The sequence below is a fragment of the Physella acuta genome, unplaced genomic scaffold, assembly GCF_028476545.2.
Source record: "Physella acuta isolate Inbredline_101_S28 unplaced genomic scaffold, ASM2847654v3 ptg000210l, whole genome shotgun sequence".
In the NCBI taxonomy this organism is placed as follows: domain Eukaryota; kingdom Metazoa; phylum Mollusca; class Gastropoda; family Physidae; genus Physella; species Physella acuta.
The window spans coordinates 167,637-187,227 of NW_026731729.1; the positions used below are offsets into that span (position 1 = coordinate 167,637).

The 19,591-nt window shown below is 38.5% G+C and overlaps 2 protein-coding genes across 2 annotated transcripts in view; both read right to left on the reverse strand.

Moving 5' to 3' along the window:
* Positions 1-1,176: 1,176 nt before the first annotated feature.
* Positions 1,177-19,591, reverse strand: part of LOC131937447 (FMRFamide neuropeptides) — a 32,034-nt gene continuing 13,619 nt past the window's right edge. Inside the window, exon 2 of the mRNA XM_059294893.1 lies at positions 1,177-2,686. Within this exon, the coding sequence (XP_059150876.1) occupies positions 1,408-2,643 (1,236 nt within the window). The 5' untranslated portion in view covers positions 2,644-2,686 and the 3' untranslated portion in view covers positions 1,177-1,407. The remainder of the gene's footprint in view (positions 2,687-19,591) is intronic.
* On the reverse strand, positions 8,344-9,150 carry LOC131937436 (uncharacterized). Its single transcript, XM_059294867.1, has one exon. The coding sequence runs from the start codon at positions 9,148-9,150 to the stop codon at positions 8,344-8,346; it is 807 nt and encodes a 268-aa protein (XP_059150850.1).

Here is a 19,591-nt window from a genome sequence, read left to right on the forward strand (position 1 = left end):
ATCAGATTTTTAAAACTTCACTTAAAATAAGAAATAAACAGTATTTTTTTTTGCTTCAGGTATAATAGTAAAATAGTTGGTCGCTATAAGGATGAAAGGTATTTTTTATGTGACATTCCCCCCCCCCCCTAAATAGTTCAATTATAAGCTTGTGTGATATGCCTTTTATATATATTGATGATTTGGCTTAGGTGTGAAAGAATTGTATAAGAATGTAGTGACATGTATATATGGACAAACTGCATGAAAAGGGACGTCGTGGTCGGCATACGAAGGGCAACCTGAAAATCAAGAGTTCGGATCCTGGACTCAGTATTTACACCCATCTGTGCATAGAACTGACAACACTAACACATCGCCGATGTCACTGAAACAGGTAAACTCTACTTCTCCTGTCCTACACGCCAAGCAGCGTAAAGTTGACACTTTACTTTTTATATATGTCGTGTGAACTAGGGTTTCGAGCGGCTAAAATTGTGAACGCTCTGATAATGTAACGATTATTGGCAAATCTTAACACAATTATAAAACGAATCAGATGGATATTAGATTACCTAACCGCAATTATACTTCTTACTTCATAAAAATTGCCTGATGATCGCTTAATTTTTTTATACAAAGACAATAACATATGGTGTGTATGTGGGGGAGGGGGGGGGGGGAGAAATAGCAACATAAAATGACGAGCTCAGTCAACTATGACCCCCCCCCCCCCTCCAGTGTCCCATGATTCTGTTCGACAGGAAATACACCCTTACGTATTTGTACAAACAAATTGAAGATTTTTTTTTCTATTTATTACTTTGGTGTGTTTTTATTATATTTTTCCTTTTAGTAGTTAAATCAACAATTAATTGCAAATGACAGTATACTTGTACAAGCTGTAAGCAACACCACATGTCTAAAAGCCACAGTAGACCACACCACTGTATGTATACATGACGTAACAGACCATACTTGTATGTGAACTGCAGGCAGAACACATTGCACTTTTTATTGCATTTTAACAGCATTAAAATATGCTTTTTATAAGCTGAATATTAAGCAGCATTTATTAGTATACTTTTTATAAATTGAATTCTCCGAGCATTGAACAGTATACTAATTATGAACTGAATTATGCCTGCAATAAACAGTGTAACTGTAAGTATAACACAAGATAAAGATAACACATGATAGTGGTAATTAAATTTTTATATGCTTGATGCTACAGTCAGTAAACAGTTTTTAAAACTAAGCCCGTGCATAGCATAGAAGTGAACCTTTGACTGCGAATCTTTTTTTTTCAGGGCCAATTAGGATGAATGTAACTTTTTGTTTCACACTGTCTAGAATTTAGTTCCCGCAAAAACAACTTATTTTTCTAAGAGACAAAACACGTTTCGTAGATACAGTTATTTAAAATCTTTATTTTCCTATTCTGATGAAGGACGACTGGCCATTACTCGAGGGCTCCATCACGATGCCATTGTTTTTCCCGATTCTCACGAAAGCGGAAGATGGGATTTTCCCGATTCTAACAAAGGCCGAGCTCTTCTTGGCAATGTTGATTGGTTCTTCTTCGGCGTTGAAATCTTCGCTGTAACGGTTCATTGACTCGGTGAGTGCTGGCGAGGTTTTGTCCGATTTACCGATCCTCACAAAACTGGAAGCTTTTTTATCCGCAGAAATGTCCGATTTTCCGATCCTGACAAAACTAGAGGCTCGCTTCTCTTCTTCAGTTTCAGCGCCGTGATCAGATTTACCGATCCGGACAAAACTGGACGCTCTTTTGTCATCGGATATTTCTGATCCGGACACGCTGGCGTCCTGGTCACTAGATGGAGACTTGCCTATCCGGACAAAGCTGGACGCCCTCTTGTCGTTCTCTGGTCCGTAAAGCTGGTCATCCGGGCTTTTACCGATACGGACAAAGCTGCTGGCCCGTTTCTCATTTTCTAAGGAATCCATGTCCAGTTTTCCCATAGAAACAAAAGTTGGCGCTTTACCTATTCTTACAAACGATGATGGGGCTTTCCCGATTCTAACAAATTTTGAAGGGGCTTTCCCGATTCTGACGAATGATGATGCTCTTTTATCGTCGTATTGGTTCATTTCTTGAGGTTCCTGCACTGACCTCCCAATCCTAACGAAGCTTGAAGCTCTCTTTTCAAAGTCATTTTCATCCAAGTAGGATTTACCAATCCGGACAAAGCTAGACGGACTTTTCCCGATGCGGACAAAAGAAGACGCTCGTTTGTCCTCTTCAAACGGGTTCTCGAAAGCCTCAGTGACGTCATCATTGCCTTGCGCCCGACCGATCCGGATAAAGCGGCTCATGTGTGGCATCCGTCCAATCCTCACGAACGACGAGGCCCTCTTCTCTGGCTCATCGTATTGCTCATCCTCCGCGGCTCCGTCACTTTTCCCGATCCGTAAAAAGCTGTTGGCTCGGCCGATGCGGACGAAGTTGCCGCCCCGGCCAATTCTGAGAAACTGATTCAGCCGCTTCATGCGCTCGTCGAGGTCGCTGTAGCTCTCAAAAGGGCCAAGGTCGGATAAACTTTCGTCGTTGTTGGCGTCATCGGTGGACGGCTCGGCCCTGCACGCCAGCACGACGGCCAGCAGCACGACAGCGACAGCAGCAACTTGAGACTGTAACATGGTTCCTCCCGTCTTTCGGCACAGACTTCAGTCAGCTCGCGGTCTGGAAGTAGATAAACAAAACTTGCATGAAGCACAAGCAAATAAAATACGTACAGTTTTTTCCTGTCTGTACATGAGTGGTTTGAATAAAAAATTGCTTTAGAGAGATCCTGTATGAAAAGATATAATGTGTTAACTTTTATCAGTGTATTGAGGTTTGAGTAGAGAATCTAATGGGCTGCGTCTCCTGAATTTTTTTATTTATTTACTGAACAAAGAAATAATAAAATATAACAAAGATAAGATGAAATTCAAACATTTTAAAATTGCTCAAACGAAAAAATATTAATTAATAATTAATTATTAATAATACTAAATTTAAAAGTTCTACTTTTCAATAAATGGACACATTTAAACCAAAACTTACTAAACCGTCACATCTTATCAAAAAATTTTTCACTACAATATTTTAAAATAGACAGGCCACCATTGTGACAATTGTCGTTACCTAGCAACCAGCTTAATCACATGTACTGGGCCTGTCACTTCTAGTAAAAAACACTTTTTTTCTATAACAAGATCTATCTCTACCTCAAAGTCCAGAGCATGTTAACATTAAAACAATTTTTTTTTCTATAACAAGATTTATCTCTACCTCAAAAGTCCAGAGCTTGTAGACATTAAGAAAATGTTGTCCAGTTTAGTGCTGAGCCAAATATTTAATAACAAATTAAGTAAAGCGCCTTTGCCAAAAAAAATAATTAATAAACGGTTGTAATGGGTTAAACTGACTACAGGGAGATATCAATAAACGGTTTGGATGGCTAAATGTACCACGTGACAAATGAAGAATGAAAGAATGGGACGGCTTATTGTTTTAGCTTAGTGGTAAGCCAAATATTTAATAACAAATTAAGTAAAACGCCTTTGCCAAAAAAAATTAATAAACAGTTGTAATGGGTTAAACTGACTACAGGGAGATATCAATAAACGGTTGGGATGGCTAAATGTACCACGTGACAAATGAAGAGTGAAAGAATGGGACGGCTCATTGTTTTAGCGGCGACTTTGTTGGAGTGCGATTAGTTTCAGATCGATGATGGCGCTGTGTAAGTTATTCATGCCGTCAAATGAATACATCGTTACCCGTCGGCGTGGCGCCCCGGCCCCGGGCAGACGCTCCAGTAGCTCCAGACAAAAACACTTCGTGCTACCCTCGGGCCCTTGGGGCGGTTGGTCTGGTCCGTCCCTCTTCAAAATCTGGTTAGTAGCTAACGTCCCCAAATACCTATCACGGTATCCGTACCCTCTGTACCCACCCACCCCATTCACATTTCCGCAACCCACCACACACAGACCCCCCCAGCCCACCCCAAATCCCACCATAGCCATGTGGCATTGGTTGAACCCAGTCACTGGAAGCAAACATTGAACACTGTCTTTAAGGAATGGGGTTCCAATTTTTTTTAAACTCGGGAAGGGTTGTTTTATCTGGCAACTTTTATTCTGTTTTATTTTTACTTTCTCGTATATACGAAGTATAGAGAAAGTCTTGTAATCGTGCAAAAAAAAATCGAGATTTTTGCAAAAAAACATAGTTTTGCAATCTTGTCCGTATGTCTGTGCTTGTGTATGTGTGTGTGTGTGTGTGTCTGTAAACACGATAACTTGAGTACCGTTACAGCGAGGTTGATGAAATTTCATATATAAGTATTATATCAAAATCGTAGATCCTTTTCAACTTTTGAGCTATTTCCGATAACCGGAACTGGAACTTATTCTACTTTCAATCTTTCAAAAGCCTATAACTTGTGTACTATTTTAGGTAGATAAAAGAAATTTCACATGTAAGTAAAAGATCTAATTATCTGCCTTCTATCAAATGTTTAGTAATTTCCGTTGACCGGAAGTAGTAATTTTCGCTATTTCCGATTTCTCTAAAAACGCATATGAATTTATAAAGTACTAATAATATTCCACAATTTTATACACATTTCGTTTTGCGTTCACTTGGTGTGCACAGCACTTCTTTTTTCTTCGAGATTCACTTCTATTTTAAAAAGTTTAAGTACTTAAAAATTGATTAAAATCATGTCTATATCCCGAGTTGCCATGTCCTGTTGTTTTATATAAGAACGAGCCGGCCCGCGGCATAACATACGCCGCTATTTAGTTGTTGTTTTTTCTACTTTTCAGTAATTCATAATTTGTGAATTCGACAGTACCAACGCTGACACTGAAAATATTTCTTTAAAACACTATAAGTAGCTCGTTAAGGACCATACCCTCCCCCCCTCCTCCCCCCCCAACGTTTAAAATCGTTTCAAACTAAATTATCTGCCCCTAATAGCCGTCACTAAACCCGACTCCACGAAGGTAAACATAGCGTGAACCACAGCTCACTAAAACCATGTAGGGGTGGGGATTGTAGGGAGCGCGTTTACAGCTTGTTTTCTAGCGTCTACCAGAAGAGAATTATATATATATATATATATATAGATATTCGAGAAAATTTAGGGGAGATCACTCCCGGTTTATTTTAATCTAGCAGCGTTTGTTACTTTATCTGACAACTTTTATGCTGTTTCTTCTGGCAACGTAGGTTGTTTTACTTTTATCTGGCAAATTTTAGGCAGCTCTGCTCATGACATCATATATTTCTGTTCTAGAACCACCCAAGTTCCTCAACTTCGCCGATAGTTCCCGCAAGTTCCCGACCCGACCACTAGAAGAACGAGTTATTAAGTAAAACGTTAATATGCTTACGTCCAATAAATAGCTTATGTGTACTTCGTTACTTAAGTTCTGTAGGCTTCAATAGGCTTAGCTGGGCAACATTGATTACGTCATATTTTTTTATGTTTCAAGATGGCGAATCAGTTAGACAACGTAATGAAGAGTTGGAATGGTGGTAGTTGTTACATAGGCCGGAGTTTCATCAAACAGCTGCTGTCTTTTACTGCATACATTAGTGAGACAGTTGGCAAAGTGTGTTGTCTGCCTACCAGTGGACATGACTTTTATTAAGTCTAACTAGCTAACTAACCAACTATATATATATATATATATATATATATATATATATATATATATATATATATATATATAAATGGCTCAATTTCTTCCTTATATTTTATTTGTTATCTATTTTAAGCATCTGGTTTGGAGGGATCATTAAAGAGCATTACCTGGACTTATATGCCATTTACCTGAACTGATCTCCTCATCACTACTAGGGCAGCTTTACGATTTTATTGCTAGTCAGTGATAAAGTAGCGTCGGAAGAGATACGTGCTGTTGGAGGGGAGCGACGTGGTGGTGAAGAGGTGGGGGAAGCCGTGGAGGTTGGAGCAATTCAAGGAGATATGGGAGCTGGGTGGTGGAGAGGATGGGGAGGATGGGAGGGTAGATAAGAGATAACGACGGGGAGGAGAGTGTGAAGATGACCATTAGATAAGGCAGAAATAGTAACACGGAGGTCAACAGATGATGGGCAGTGCTGGGGGGCAGTGGATAAATAGACGAGGGGGGGGTAAATGGAGTCAGTGATGGAGGGCTTTGAGTGACAGAATGTGATATAGTTTTATTATCAAGACGTGTGTTGTTACACTGATGACACGTGGAGCAAACACAAGGAGAAAGTCTGTTGACGATAAACTCGTTTCATGCCACGAGTTAGTGAACTTGGTGAGACTTGTTTGTCGAGTGACGTCACACGAGTCGTTCTTCGACGGCTGTAACCACAGTCGTAAAACCAACACCCGGAACTTCTCCGGATCATTAGCTGCACAATATGCGTAAGACCGGATCACGTGACACGCAGGAGACAACTTAAAGATAACTCGCCGTGAAGAGTTGTTGTGGTTTACAGCTGTGGCGATCAGATGCGAATAAAAACACAGACTCGGGACCCGAATTTATATATATATATATATATATATATATATATATATATATATATATATATATATATATATATATATATATATATATATATATATATATATATATATATATATATATATATATATATATATATATATATATATATATATATATTTATATATATATATATATATATATATATATATATATATATATATATATATATAAATATATATATATATTTATATATATATATATGTATATATATGTATATGTCGTATTAAAACATGGAAATGTCCATAATTAAGTCGCCTTGGCTCAATACAAGGCAGGCATGCGTCTAACACACCCCCACCTGACAAGAGCAGATTTAAAGATTAAAGTTGGCATTAACAAGCCAAGAGTTCCAGACAGTCAATATCGTCAGGCCGTGGATTCTAGCGGGGACAATGGAGCACATCATTAAAAGTCTCACCACTGCACATGCGCGCTCGGCGGGACAATGGAGTTGTTGGCCCTGAGTTTCTGTGTCACGTAGACAAGTTGCTAAAATTACCTGAACTCTACAGAATTTCACAGGAAATATGAACGGGTGAAACAAACCGGCGTTTAAAGGGACATAATTTAAACCGTTCTAAAAGGGGAGATAACTGGGTGACGACTCAATTAATTAATTTAAATTCAGCAGCGACAGAAGGTTGCAAGTGGGTGTAGATTCAGAATTTTTTGTACACAAAACAACTGGATAAGATGGACACAAAAACACATACAGCTGGATAAGATGGACACATACAGCTGGATAAGATGAACACAAAAACACATACAGCTGGATAAGATGGACACATACAGCTGGATAAGATGGGCACAAAGATGGATACTAAAACACATACGGCTGGATAAGATGAACACAAAAACACATACAGCTGGATAAGATGGACACATACAGCTGGATAAGATGGGCACAAAGATGGATACTAAAACACATACGGCTGGATAAGATAGTCACATAGAGCTGGATAAGATGGACACAAAAACACATACAGCTGGATAAGATGGACACAAAAACACATACAGCTGGATAAGATGGACAGAAAAACACATACAGCTGGATAAGATGGACACAACAACCACAGCCGGGCCAGAGAACGGACATAGAATCTCTTAAATCTTAATTGCTACACGTTCCCACCCGGCATGTTAGTTAAAGCCATGTATAAAAACGTGACCGGATGCTGAATGACAGTGGTGGTTTAAAGATGAAGAGGTGGGCTGGAGGGGGTTTGAAGGTGGAATTCAAATTACAAACAGCCCCACGGCACTATGGAGCCTAGAAAAAGGTCATGACCTCTGTGTGATTCCCGGGACAAAGCCCAAACTGCTAATGCATTTCCACTAATATGGCGCAACAAACATTCAAAAATCGCCTTCCTTCATCAGCAAAGGACCGTAAAATCTGCAAGTTTTATAATTAAAAAATTAATTCTTCATTAAAATGTGTTGTAATTTGATTAAAAACAGGGATGTGACATGATCAAGCACGGAGCTGTGGAACGCGAAAGTTATAAAAAAAATCAGCTCTACATAAAGTTGCTATTAATTGAACAAATCTGAAGAAGTAAAAACTAAGCTTTAAAGGTATAATGATGTAAATGTGAACGCATTAAAAAAAATACAACTAAAAAATGATCAATAGTAAAAACCTGTTTAACCGTTTGAAAATTTAAAAAATTAAACCCTCGAGTTGATGTGTAAATCAGATGTCTTCAAGTGAGAGGTGGGGGTGAGGTGTGGGTGGGGGTGCAAGGGGGGGGGGGGGGTAAGTGAATGCCATGTCTAATAGGCTGATTTTTTGCGAGGCAAAAAGTGACCTGTAGGTGTTTCTGTGATGGGTGTTTTTGTGATGGGTGTTTCTGTGATGGGTGTTTTTGTGATGGGTGTTTCTGTGATGGGTGTTTTTGTGATGGGTGTTTTTGTGATGGGTGTTTTTGTGATGGGTGTTTTTGTGATGGGTGTTTCTGTACTGGGTGTTTCTTTTACTGGGTGTTTCTGTACTGGGGGTTTCTGTACTGCGTGTTTCTGTACTGGGTGTTTCTGTACTGGGTGTTTCTGTACTGGGTGTTTCTGTACTGGGTGTTTCTGTACTGGGTGTTTCTGTACTGGGTGTTTCTGTACTGGGTGTTTCTGTACTGGGTGTTTCTGTACTGGGTGATTCTGTACTGGGTGTTTCTGTACTGGGTGTTTCTGTACTGGGTGTTTCTGTACTGGGTGTTTCTGCACTGGGTGATTCTGTACTGGGTGTTTCTGTACTGGGTATTTCGGTACTGGGTGTTTCTGTACTGGGTGTTTCTGTACTGGGTGTTTCTGTACTGGGTGTTTCTGTACTGGGTGTTTCTGTACTGGGTGTTTCTGTACTGGGTGATTCTGTACTGGGTGTTTCTGTACTGGGTATTTCTGTACTGGGTGTTTCTGTACTGGGTGTTTCTGTACTGGGTGTTTCTGTAATGGGTGTTTTTGTACTAGGTGTTTCTGTACTGGGTGTTTCTGTACTGGGTGTTTCTGTGATGACGGGTTTCTGTAGTTGGTGTTTCTGTACTGGGTGCAGACGACTAACCAGAACCCAATAATGTTTCTAGTTCCCATTCTGTCCCTGAGCCCACCCAGCCTTAAGTTCTGGAGAACCGAACTGGGTACCGCGCTGACCACACAGTCTCTCCTTATGTTAAAGTAACTACTGTACGCTGCGTCTTAAACTCAGGATTTATGGTCTAGCCTTTGTCATAAAATGAGAACTGACAACAGCTTTAAAAAAATGTATATAAATGAAAAAACTCTAAAGGATTGTTTTCGGTGAGGTTTGACGAAATGAGACCTTTGTTTTTGTTTATAAATTGTGTTGTTGATATAAGGCCGAGGTTGTTTTGGTGAGGTAAAGCGTACATGGGATGTTTTTGGTTAAATAAAAGCTTTGTTTTTTTGTTGAAATGCCGTCTTGTAATGAAATTTTTGGGCTGAGTCCTAGCACGGTGATTTATTGAACCGGTCACACAGCGCGGCAGGGGGAGCATGAAAAGACTATCAAATCTCACACGTTTATGATGAGCAAAGGGGAATGAAGTTGGAGAGCAAGGGCCATAACTATTTCCCCAGAGGAAACATCAGGGGACAGAATTCATCAGAAACCAATCAGAGGATTCAAGGATGAGACTGAAAATAATCCTGACATGATCAGGAGCGCTTCACCAGTACTTTATACACGGCCATCAGGGGGCGTATCTCTATATACGGTTAAAGAGGGGAGCTTCACCAGTACTTTATACACGGCCATCAGGGGGCGTATCTCTATATACGGTTAAAGAGGGGAGCTTCACCAGTACTTTATACACGGCTATCAAGGGGCGTATCTCTATATACGGCTAAAGAGGGGGGTTTCACCAGTACTTTATACACAGCCATCAGGGGGCGTATTTCTATATACGGCTAAAGAGGGGGGTTTCACCAGTACTTTATACACAGCCATCAGGGGGCGTATTTCTATATACGGCTATACAGGGAAGTATCAGGAGCGTATATGTAACACATTTTTAAAGACAAAACCAACATTTTCTCAAAGTACCCCGAACATAAAAAATTTAGATCGTAAATCTGTCTTAGGCTTGGTCATAATACCGCAAGAGTCTATTTATAGTTGTGTTCTCTCCTTGTATTCCTATCTTTTGTCATTTCTAAGATTTTGTTTGTGAAATTGCTTGCTTATCGCCATCTTTATAGTGCTGCGTTAAATAAACGTAAAAAATACACGAGTCTCCGATGCGTAGGAAAAAAATGTAGGATGAAAATAAAACCGCCAAACCGTGGAAATGATTGAATGCTAGTTACAGGGGAACCACACTACTACTTTACACATGTCAACAGGGACGTATCTGTAGCCGAGTGACAAGCCTAAAATAGATGAAGTCTAAACTGATATTCCTTAATTAAACAGACGAGGGCAACAGCAGTGTAGTGGTGCACCCCACGGGGTTATTATATCCTAGCAATATGGTCCATGCCCATCGACCAGTATCCCAGCAATATGGTCCATGTCGATCGACCAACATGCGCTGGCTAATGGTCAGGCGCTGGGCACAGAAGAGATAAAAGCCAGCGAATGAGCCGGATGATGTTTCGCAAGAGATTTCAAATGGAGCAGATGGCACACAAAAACGGGGTATTTGGGAGCTCTTTCGTTTACCGCGGCATTTACAATGGGTGATCAAACTTTGCTGTTGCCTGGCAACCAAGTCGTGCTCTCTATTACCTCTTCTAGCCAGCAGAAGTGAACGGTTCGCAAACTCATGGCAACGATACGATACTACCAGTGTTAGTTACCACTCAAATTCATAGCTACAGTACGATACTGTCAGTGTTAAGTACGACACAAACTCATATAGCTACAATAAGATACTACTTATGTTAAAATCATGACTACGATACGATACTACCAGTGTTAGGTACGACACAGACTCATTGCTACTACACGATACTGCCTGTTTTAAGTTCTACACAAGCTTATGGCTACGATACGTTACGATACTATAGTGTTAAAGTCATGGCTATGAAACGATTCCGCCACCGTTAAATTTCGACTAAAAACCGTGGCTACTATCCGATATTGCCAGAGTACAGAATACAACTACATTACATCAGATCAATAAAAAACGAAGGAAACAACTGAAATTAATAAATTATAAAGATTGCTGCAGATTTTGTGTTAATAGCACCGCCAATTAATTGCTTTTATCTGACCCTTGCTCATTATTTATTTTTTTCCTTTCATATTTTTGTAAATTACCTTAATACTTTAGAACATAATATGCCATCTTTCAATATTTTCTAAAAAAAATGGCTTACTTTTTATCTGTCATATTTTAAAAACAATCTAACATTTATTAAAGCTAACAATCATATGTTGCAAATGTTGTATCATATTTTGTAAAAACATGTCAAAACATGCATCAAAACGAATGTTAGCTCACAACTCACAACCATGATTACCAAGAATTTAATTTCAGAACTTAAATCGAAAACTATCTCAAGTATTTCTTCTATCGGATGGTCATACCGTATTACATTATCACTAGCATAAAAAGCAGCTTTTTGATTAGAAACATAGTGATATGCTACAGAGAACTTTTGTAAAAAAGTTTCTAAGGAAAAGGAAAGGGAAGAATTTATAAAATTATTTCAGATGTGTGAGTTTGGGTTCACACTACAAAAATAAATAAAACCACGGATAGAAATATAAGCCAGAAAAAAATCACACTTATGTATAAATAATTAATGAAAAAAATCACACTTATGTATAAATAATTAATGAAAGAAAAATTAAGCTCAAATAAAAAAAATAATCATGCAAATTAAATAAATCAAAGATGTTGACACTGGCACTTTAAGATAAAAGAAATAAGACATAACATCTTGAAATGGCGGGGAGCCCTCCGCGATGAGTAATACCTTACCTCCGCCCCTAGGTGTTGGGATGCATGTAACCAGGTTAAACCGGTTATAAATCGGTTATAACCTTTGTCTTGTTCTAATCTTATTATCAAGCTCCCCAGATTGTCGCTATTGATCGGCCGGACCATGGAGGCTTGCCTTTGACACCACCTAATGCAATATTTATGTTGCTTTTTACAGTAGCCTGGGATTGCTCACATAATTATAAATTTTATTGAATTCGCACATTTGGAAAAAATAACGCGATACGGTTTGATTTCGATGTGTCATAAAAAATATTTCATATTGATGTAATCAAATATTTTTTTACGGCCGTGTTTCCTAAACATACAAGGACATAATTTTAGAGGCAGCAAACTCTATTTTTAGTAACACAATGTTTTTTTCCCGACTTTCCTAAAACGTCACAGTTGTGGTCGGTGGAATCCAACTCGGTCACGTGACCCATCAGGAGATCGTGCAATGTGAAGATGCCCAGGGCAGAATTAATGCCCACAGAAACAGGTTCTACACCGTTGTTAATATGTACCTAAAAGATATAATTGCAATAACGCAAACATGTTCTCGGCCTGCCCTACTATACTGTCAACATACTGTGTACATAGTGTGTACGTTTTGTGTACGTTTGGTGTACAGATTCCCCAATGTCTGAAGTCCAAATTAAAATTTCTAATTTACGTGCCGACATTAGGTAAACACGCGTCAAGATTAGGAAATTAAATGGCGCATGAAGCTGACATAAGCTGTGGACTAGTTCCTGCAACCCTCCCTTCAATTACTAAGTCATATATATATATATATATATATATATATATATATATATATATATATATATATATATATATATATATATATATATATATATATATATATATATATATATATATATATATATATATATATATATATATAGTTTTTCCGCTGTATCTAACAAGAACAACAAAGTTCTATTACCCGCTGAAATAAAATAAAGCAACAGAAAACAGACAACAGAACACAGCCAATTCTCTCATCCTGACTCTCCTGACGTGTAGGCTAAATCTACAGGGAGCATGAAGTCAACGACTTGTTTTTTCCGAATACTTTCCTTGCTTAAAATTCTATTCAAAACATTTAAAGTGAATTATAAATTTAGTTAAGTAAATTCTAGACCTGAACTAATCGATGCTTGGTGTATAGAGCAGTACACAATAACTGACTATTTGTGTCAGTTTTAGCGGTTTAAAATTACATCAGTCATTGATTGTAATGTAAGACTTAAACAAACTATCTCTTCTGACTACGGTCTCGGCAACAATGTGGTGTCCTGTATGGGGTTTGTGAAATTATGTGATCCTTTGTTTGGTGTCATGTATGTGGTTTGTGAACTTATGTGATCCGTTGTTTGGTGTCATGTATGTGGTTTGTGAAATTATGTGATCCGTTGTTTGGTGTCATGTATGGGGTTTGTGAACTTATGTGATCCTTTGTTTGGTGTCATGTATGTGGTTTGTGAACTTATGTGATCCTTTGTTTGGTGTCATGTATGTGGTTTGTGAAATTATGTGATCCGTTGTTTGGTGTCATGTATGTGGTTTGTGAAATTATGTGATCCGTTGTTTGGTGTCATGTATGTGGTTTGTGAACTTATGTGATCCGTTGTTTGGTGTCATGTATGTGGTTTGTGAACTTATGTGATCCGTTGTTTGGTGTCATGTATGTGGTTTGTGAACTTTTGTGATCCTTTGTTTGGTGTCATGTATGTGGTTTGTGAACTTATGTGATCCGTTGTTTGGTGTCATGTATGGGGTTTGTGAACTTATGTGATCCTTTGTTTGGTGTCATGTATGTGGTTTGTGAACTTATGTGATCCGCTGTTTGGTGTCATGTATGTGGTTTGTGAACTTATGTGATCCGTTGTTTGGTGTCATGTATGTGGTTTGTGAACTTATGTGATCCGTTGTTTGGTGTCATGTATGTGGTTTGTGAACTTATGTGATCCGTTGTTTGGTGTCATGTATGTGGTTTGTGAACTTATGTGATCCGTTGTTTGGTGTCATGTATGTGGTTTGTGAACTTATGTGATCCGTTGGTTGGTGTCATGTATGTGGTTTGTGAACTTATGTGATCCGTTGTTTGGTGTCATGTATGTTGTTTGTGAAGGTATGTGATCCGTTTTTTGGTGTCATGTATGTGTTTTGTGAAAGTATGTGATCCGTTGTTTGGTGTCATGTATGTGGTTTGTGAACTTATGTGATCCGTTGTTTGGTGTCATGTATGTGGTTTGTGAACTTATGTGATCCGTTGTTTGGTGTCATGTATGTGGTTTGTGAACTTATGTGATCCGTTGTTTGGTGTCATGTATGTGGTTTATGAACTTATGTGATCCGTTGTTTGGTGTCATGTATGTGGTTTGTGAACTTATGTGATCCGTTGTTTGGTGTCATGTATGTGTTTTGTGAAGGTATGTGATCCGTTTTTTGGTGTCATGTATGTGGTTTATGAACTTATGTGATCCGTTGTTTGGTGTCATGTATGTGGTTTGTGAACTTATGTGATCCGTTGTTTGGTGTCATGTATGTGTTTTGTGAAAGTATGTGATCCGTTGTTTGGTGTCATGTATGTGGTTTGTGAACTTATGTGATCCGTTGTTTGGTGTCATGTATGTGGTTTGTGAACTTATGTGATCCGTTGTTTGGTGTCATGTATGTGGTTTGTGAACTAATGTGATCCGTTGTTTGGTGTCATGTATGTGGTTTGTGAACTTATGTGATCCGTTGTTTGGTGTCATGTATGTGGTTTGTGAACTTATGTGATCCGTTGTTTGGTGTCATGTATGTGGTTTGTGAACTTATGTGATCCGTTGTTTGGTGTCATGTATGTGGTTTGTGAACTTATGTGATCCGTTGTTTGGTGTCATGTATGTGGTTTGTGAACTTATGTGATCCGTTGTTTGGTGTCATGTATGTTGTTTGTGAAGGTATGTGATCCGTTTTTTGGTGTCATGTATGTGTTTTGTGAAAGTATGTGATCCGTTGTTTGGTGTCATGTATGTGGTTTGTGAACTTATGTGATCCGTTGTTTGGTGTCATGTATGTGGTTTGTGAACTTATGTGATCCGTTGTTTGGTGTCATGTATGTGGTTTGTGAACTTATGTGATCCGTTGTTTGGTGTCATGTATGTGGTTTATGAACTTATGTGATCCGTTGTTTGGTGTCATGTATGTGGTTTGTGAACTTATGTGATCCGTTGTTTGGTGTCATGTATGTGGTTTGTGAAAGTATGTGATCCGTTGTTTGGTGTCATGTATGGGGTTTGTGAACTAATGTGATCCGTTTTTTGGTGTCATGTATGTGGTTTGTGAAGGTATGTGATCCGTTGTTTGGTGTCATGTATGTGGTTTGTGAAAGTATGTGATCCGTTGTTTGGTGTCATGTATGTGGTTTGTGAACTTATGTGATCCGTTGTTTGGTGTCATGTATGTGGTTTGTGAACTTATGTGATCCGTTGTTTGGTGTCATGTATGTGGTTTGTGAACTTATGTGATCCGTTGTTTGGTGTCATGTATGTGGTTTATGAACTTATGTGATCTGTTGTTTGGTGTCATGTATGTGGTTTGTGAACTTATGTGATCCGTTGTTTGGTGTCATGTATGTGGTTTGTGAAAGTATGTGATCCGTTGTTTGGTGTCATGTATGGGGTTTGTGAACTAATGTGATCCGTTTTTTGGTGTCATGTATGTGGTTTGTGAAGGTATGTGATCCGTTGTTTGGTGTCATGTATGTGGTTTGTGAAAGTATGTGATCCGTTGTTTGGTGTCATGTATGTGGTTTGCGAAATTTATGTGATCCGTTGTTTGGCGTCCTGTATGTTGTTTGTGGAATGTGTGAGATCCGTTGTTTGGTTCCTGTGTGTGTGTGTGCGGGGGGGGGGGGGGGGGACAGTAGACGTTTTAGAGGCCTGTTTGCGTATATCTTCTTCGTCTGACATCGAATCTTATTTATTGTAAAAAAATAACTTAATGATTGGATAAAGAGATTTAAATTTTACCCCCCCCCCTCGCCTCTCTCTTTCTTAACGCGATCAGGTTTTGACAGCCCCACCCCTTGTAAACCTACATAAAATACAATCTTCAAAGCTTACTTCGAATATATTAAATCAATTCCATAAAGCGCAATGCTACCAATTGATAAAATGGTAAATTAAAACATTAAACGTTGACCGTATGATGTAACAAACCCGAATGCACCAAAACTCCGCACAAAGCCAACACCGTGAAGCTGATTTCAATGTGTTCATCGTGTTATGCCAGGAGATCAGTCAAGACGAGAGATTGAAGGAAGTCTTGTCAAAAATACCAGTCGGCAAACCACTCTCTGATAAATGAAATCGGCGATAGAAGAAATCTAATTCAATTATTTCTGCGATTATGACGGGCATTCGAACAGCCAGCTGCTTTTGGCTGCAGTTAAAATCATTTTTATGACTTTGAATAAACGGATTAAAACATTCTAGCTTGCTTATCATGATCCGCTTGACTGAACACACAGGAAAGTGGGGGGTTTTTGCGTGTCCATCTCATTAATTCTCACACTGATTGGTTTCTTAAACAACAATTATGTTTTCATATTTTCTCCTGTCTTTAAACAGAACAAAAAAACGCGCGCATCACATTTGTGATCATACATCAACTCAATGATCTCAGCCGTCAGCTCTTCATTCAGTTCAATGTTTTCCTAAACATTTTTATTCGGCATTAATGCAATGTTTTCATTTAATATTGTAGAGGTAAAAATTTACCTTGATCGTTTTGTAAATGTGTTCGGCATGGGGGAATATTCGGAGGGGGGAAGGATGGGAGATGGCGGAGGATGGGAGAGGGGGGAGGATGAGGGGGGGAATGGGAGAGTGCTTGAGGAGATTCGAGTTACTGGGGCACAACGAAAAAGTAATTAGACACAGCTAATGGTTAATTAAAATAATTGTCGGTTATGATCAGCGGAGGCAATTTTAGTGCAACAGCGTCGTTCATTCTCTACAGCTAGCATAATACGGCCCTTTAGCTATGTCAAACACGGCCCTCAGTCAAACACGGCCCTCAGTCAAACACGGCCCTCAGTCAAACACGGCCCTCAGTCAAACACGGCCCTCAGTCAAACACGGCCCTCAGTCAAACACGGCCCTCAGTCAAACACGGCCCTCAGTCAAACACGGCCCTCAAACATGGCCCTCAGTCAAACACGGCCCCCAGTCAAACACGGCCCTCAGTCCTCAGAAACTTTTTAAAACCCTACCACACAAAACACTACCACAAAAAACCTACCACACAAAAACCTTACTACAAAACCCTACCACAAAAAACCTACCACACAAAACCTTACCACACAAAAACCTACCACACAAAGCTTACCACACAAAAACCTACTACACAAAACCTTACCACAAACATCATTCAGAAAACAGGAATACACCTTAAAAGTATGGAGTAGACAGGTTTTTATTTTATAAAATGTGAAGTTTCAAAGATACAGAAATTCTTTTAGTTCAACTTTACAAGCAGTGTTTAGTGAACATGTCTGCAAAATTTCAGATAAATATCTCAAGTATTTTTTTAGTTATAGTGATTTAATTGGTACGATTTTGTTTAAAAGTAACATTTTGATAAAAACGCTAAATAGTGAAAAATATACTAAATTTGGAAACTAAAAAAAGCAAAAACTATAAAAAAAAAAAACATTTTTAAAACCTCCCAGTTACATAAGCTGCATCTGCACTCTCTTACTCAGCAATAAGAACATCTCTTTTAGTTAGTTTTTATTTTTTATGTTGCCAAATGCTGCTTAATATAGGTTAATTACGTCATTTTTCTCATTAATTAAAGAAATTATAAAGGCAATACGTAATTGGGCAAAATAATTATACAAAAATGTTCCGAATTGAATATAATTTTAGAAACAATAGATTTTGAAAAATCGACATTTCTGACTTAAATATGTAATTTTTTTTGGGGGGGGGGGGGGGGGGGGTTAACCTGCCCTTAAACGGCTCTTGGCAAGCTGCCCACCTCTGCTCTAGAGACAAAGAAATCGCCTCAACGATACGAAAGCATTACGATAAGTACTACATCTGACAGTATCGTCCAGACTATGGATTCGAATATGTGGTTTCAGCCCCATGCAAGTATACTCGACACACGAAATTTTCCCTATAAAAATATTCTTAAAAATGAATGTAACACCTTTTAAAAAATTTACATCTACACACAAAAAACATTACAAAAAATTGAAAACATAGATTGTAATATGTGAATAAAAAATATTCCTTGATGTTTTTACGTGTATCTTGGAATTTTCAAATGTGGTTCTTTTTATTTAGGAACAGCAAGTACATTATTTACAAACTCCATCTTTGCCTAGGAAATCTTGTTGAAACTACTCTAATTTTCTGTACTTTACATAACGTATTATCAACCACATTCACAGTGCTGGTGTTGTTAACACGTTTTTTTTAACTTAGCTTCGCGTTTGTTTGTTTGTTTGGATGTTTGTTGTTAAAATTGACATCGAAAATTAGCCCACTTCTGATTGCTCTAGAGATCTGAAATTTGGCATGCAGGCTACTTTCGCCTAACAATTTCAGATGCAATCATAAAAACTAGCAATTAGAGACCGTAATTAGCTTAATTTAATTACGCCCCAAGGACCCTAAAATTGAGGACATGATTTCTAAAGATACCGACAAGACTGGAGGCCTATTGACACAGTTACTTCGGCCCAAATCGATGTGAGCGCGCTGGCCGTGATCGTATAGCGGTTAGTACTTCGCGTTGTGGCCGCGACAACCCAGATTCGAATCCTGGTCGCTCAAGATTTTTAGTCCGTGTATTTATAAACACTTAGTCAAGTCATACTTAATCAAGTCATTAGATGAAGTAGAAAATAAAGTATATAAAAAACTTTTTTAAAAACCACGTTTTTCATGTGTAGCAACGGACTAAAAAGGAGAAAATAAAATACTTAAAAAAACTTTTTAAAAAACCACGTTTTTCTTGTGGACTAAAAAGTAGAAAATAAATTTTCATACATTTGATGACAAAAAACGTGGGTCGGGCAGATGGGTCGGAAAATTTGATGGTGAACGTACCCACGTTTTTTGTCATCAAATGTATGAAAATTTATTTTCTACTTTTTAGTCCACAAGAAAAACGTGGTTTTTTAAAAAGTTTTTTTTAAGTATTTTATTTTATTCTTAAAAGTGGTTAGGGAAACAGAAGCACTCTACTTTATCTAACTATAGATTGGCTAGTCTAAAGGGAATTACAGTTTTATTGCCAGCCATAATTAAAATATAAACTTTATTTAAGAAATTTGAGAATTTGTTGTTGACGTGGCGTCATTGAGTGAGTATTTTATTTCCCGACAATTTGTGGCGGTTTTAATTTTTGGCGCGTCACAACTCTGACGACACAGGTCATTTAATTTGTTGGAAAAGTGGCAGGATCAGGGGGGTCAAGGGGTCAAGACACACCAGGATCTTCACTGCCAGTCTACCTGTCAAACTGCCTGTCACTCTACAGGGGTGTGTGTGAGTGGGGGGGGGGGGGTG

What these genes read in the sequence shown, in the direction of transcription:
- LOC131937436 (XM_059294867.1), bottom strand. Translation starts at nt 9,150, where the DNA reads ATGGGAACTAGAAACATTATTGGGTTCTGGTTAGTCGTCTGCACCCAG.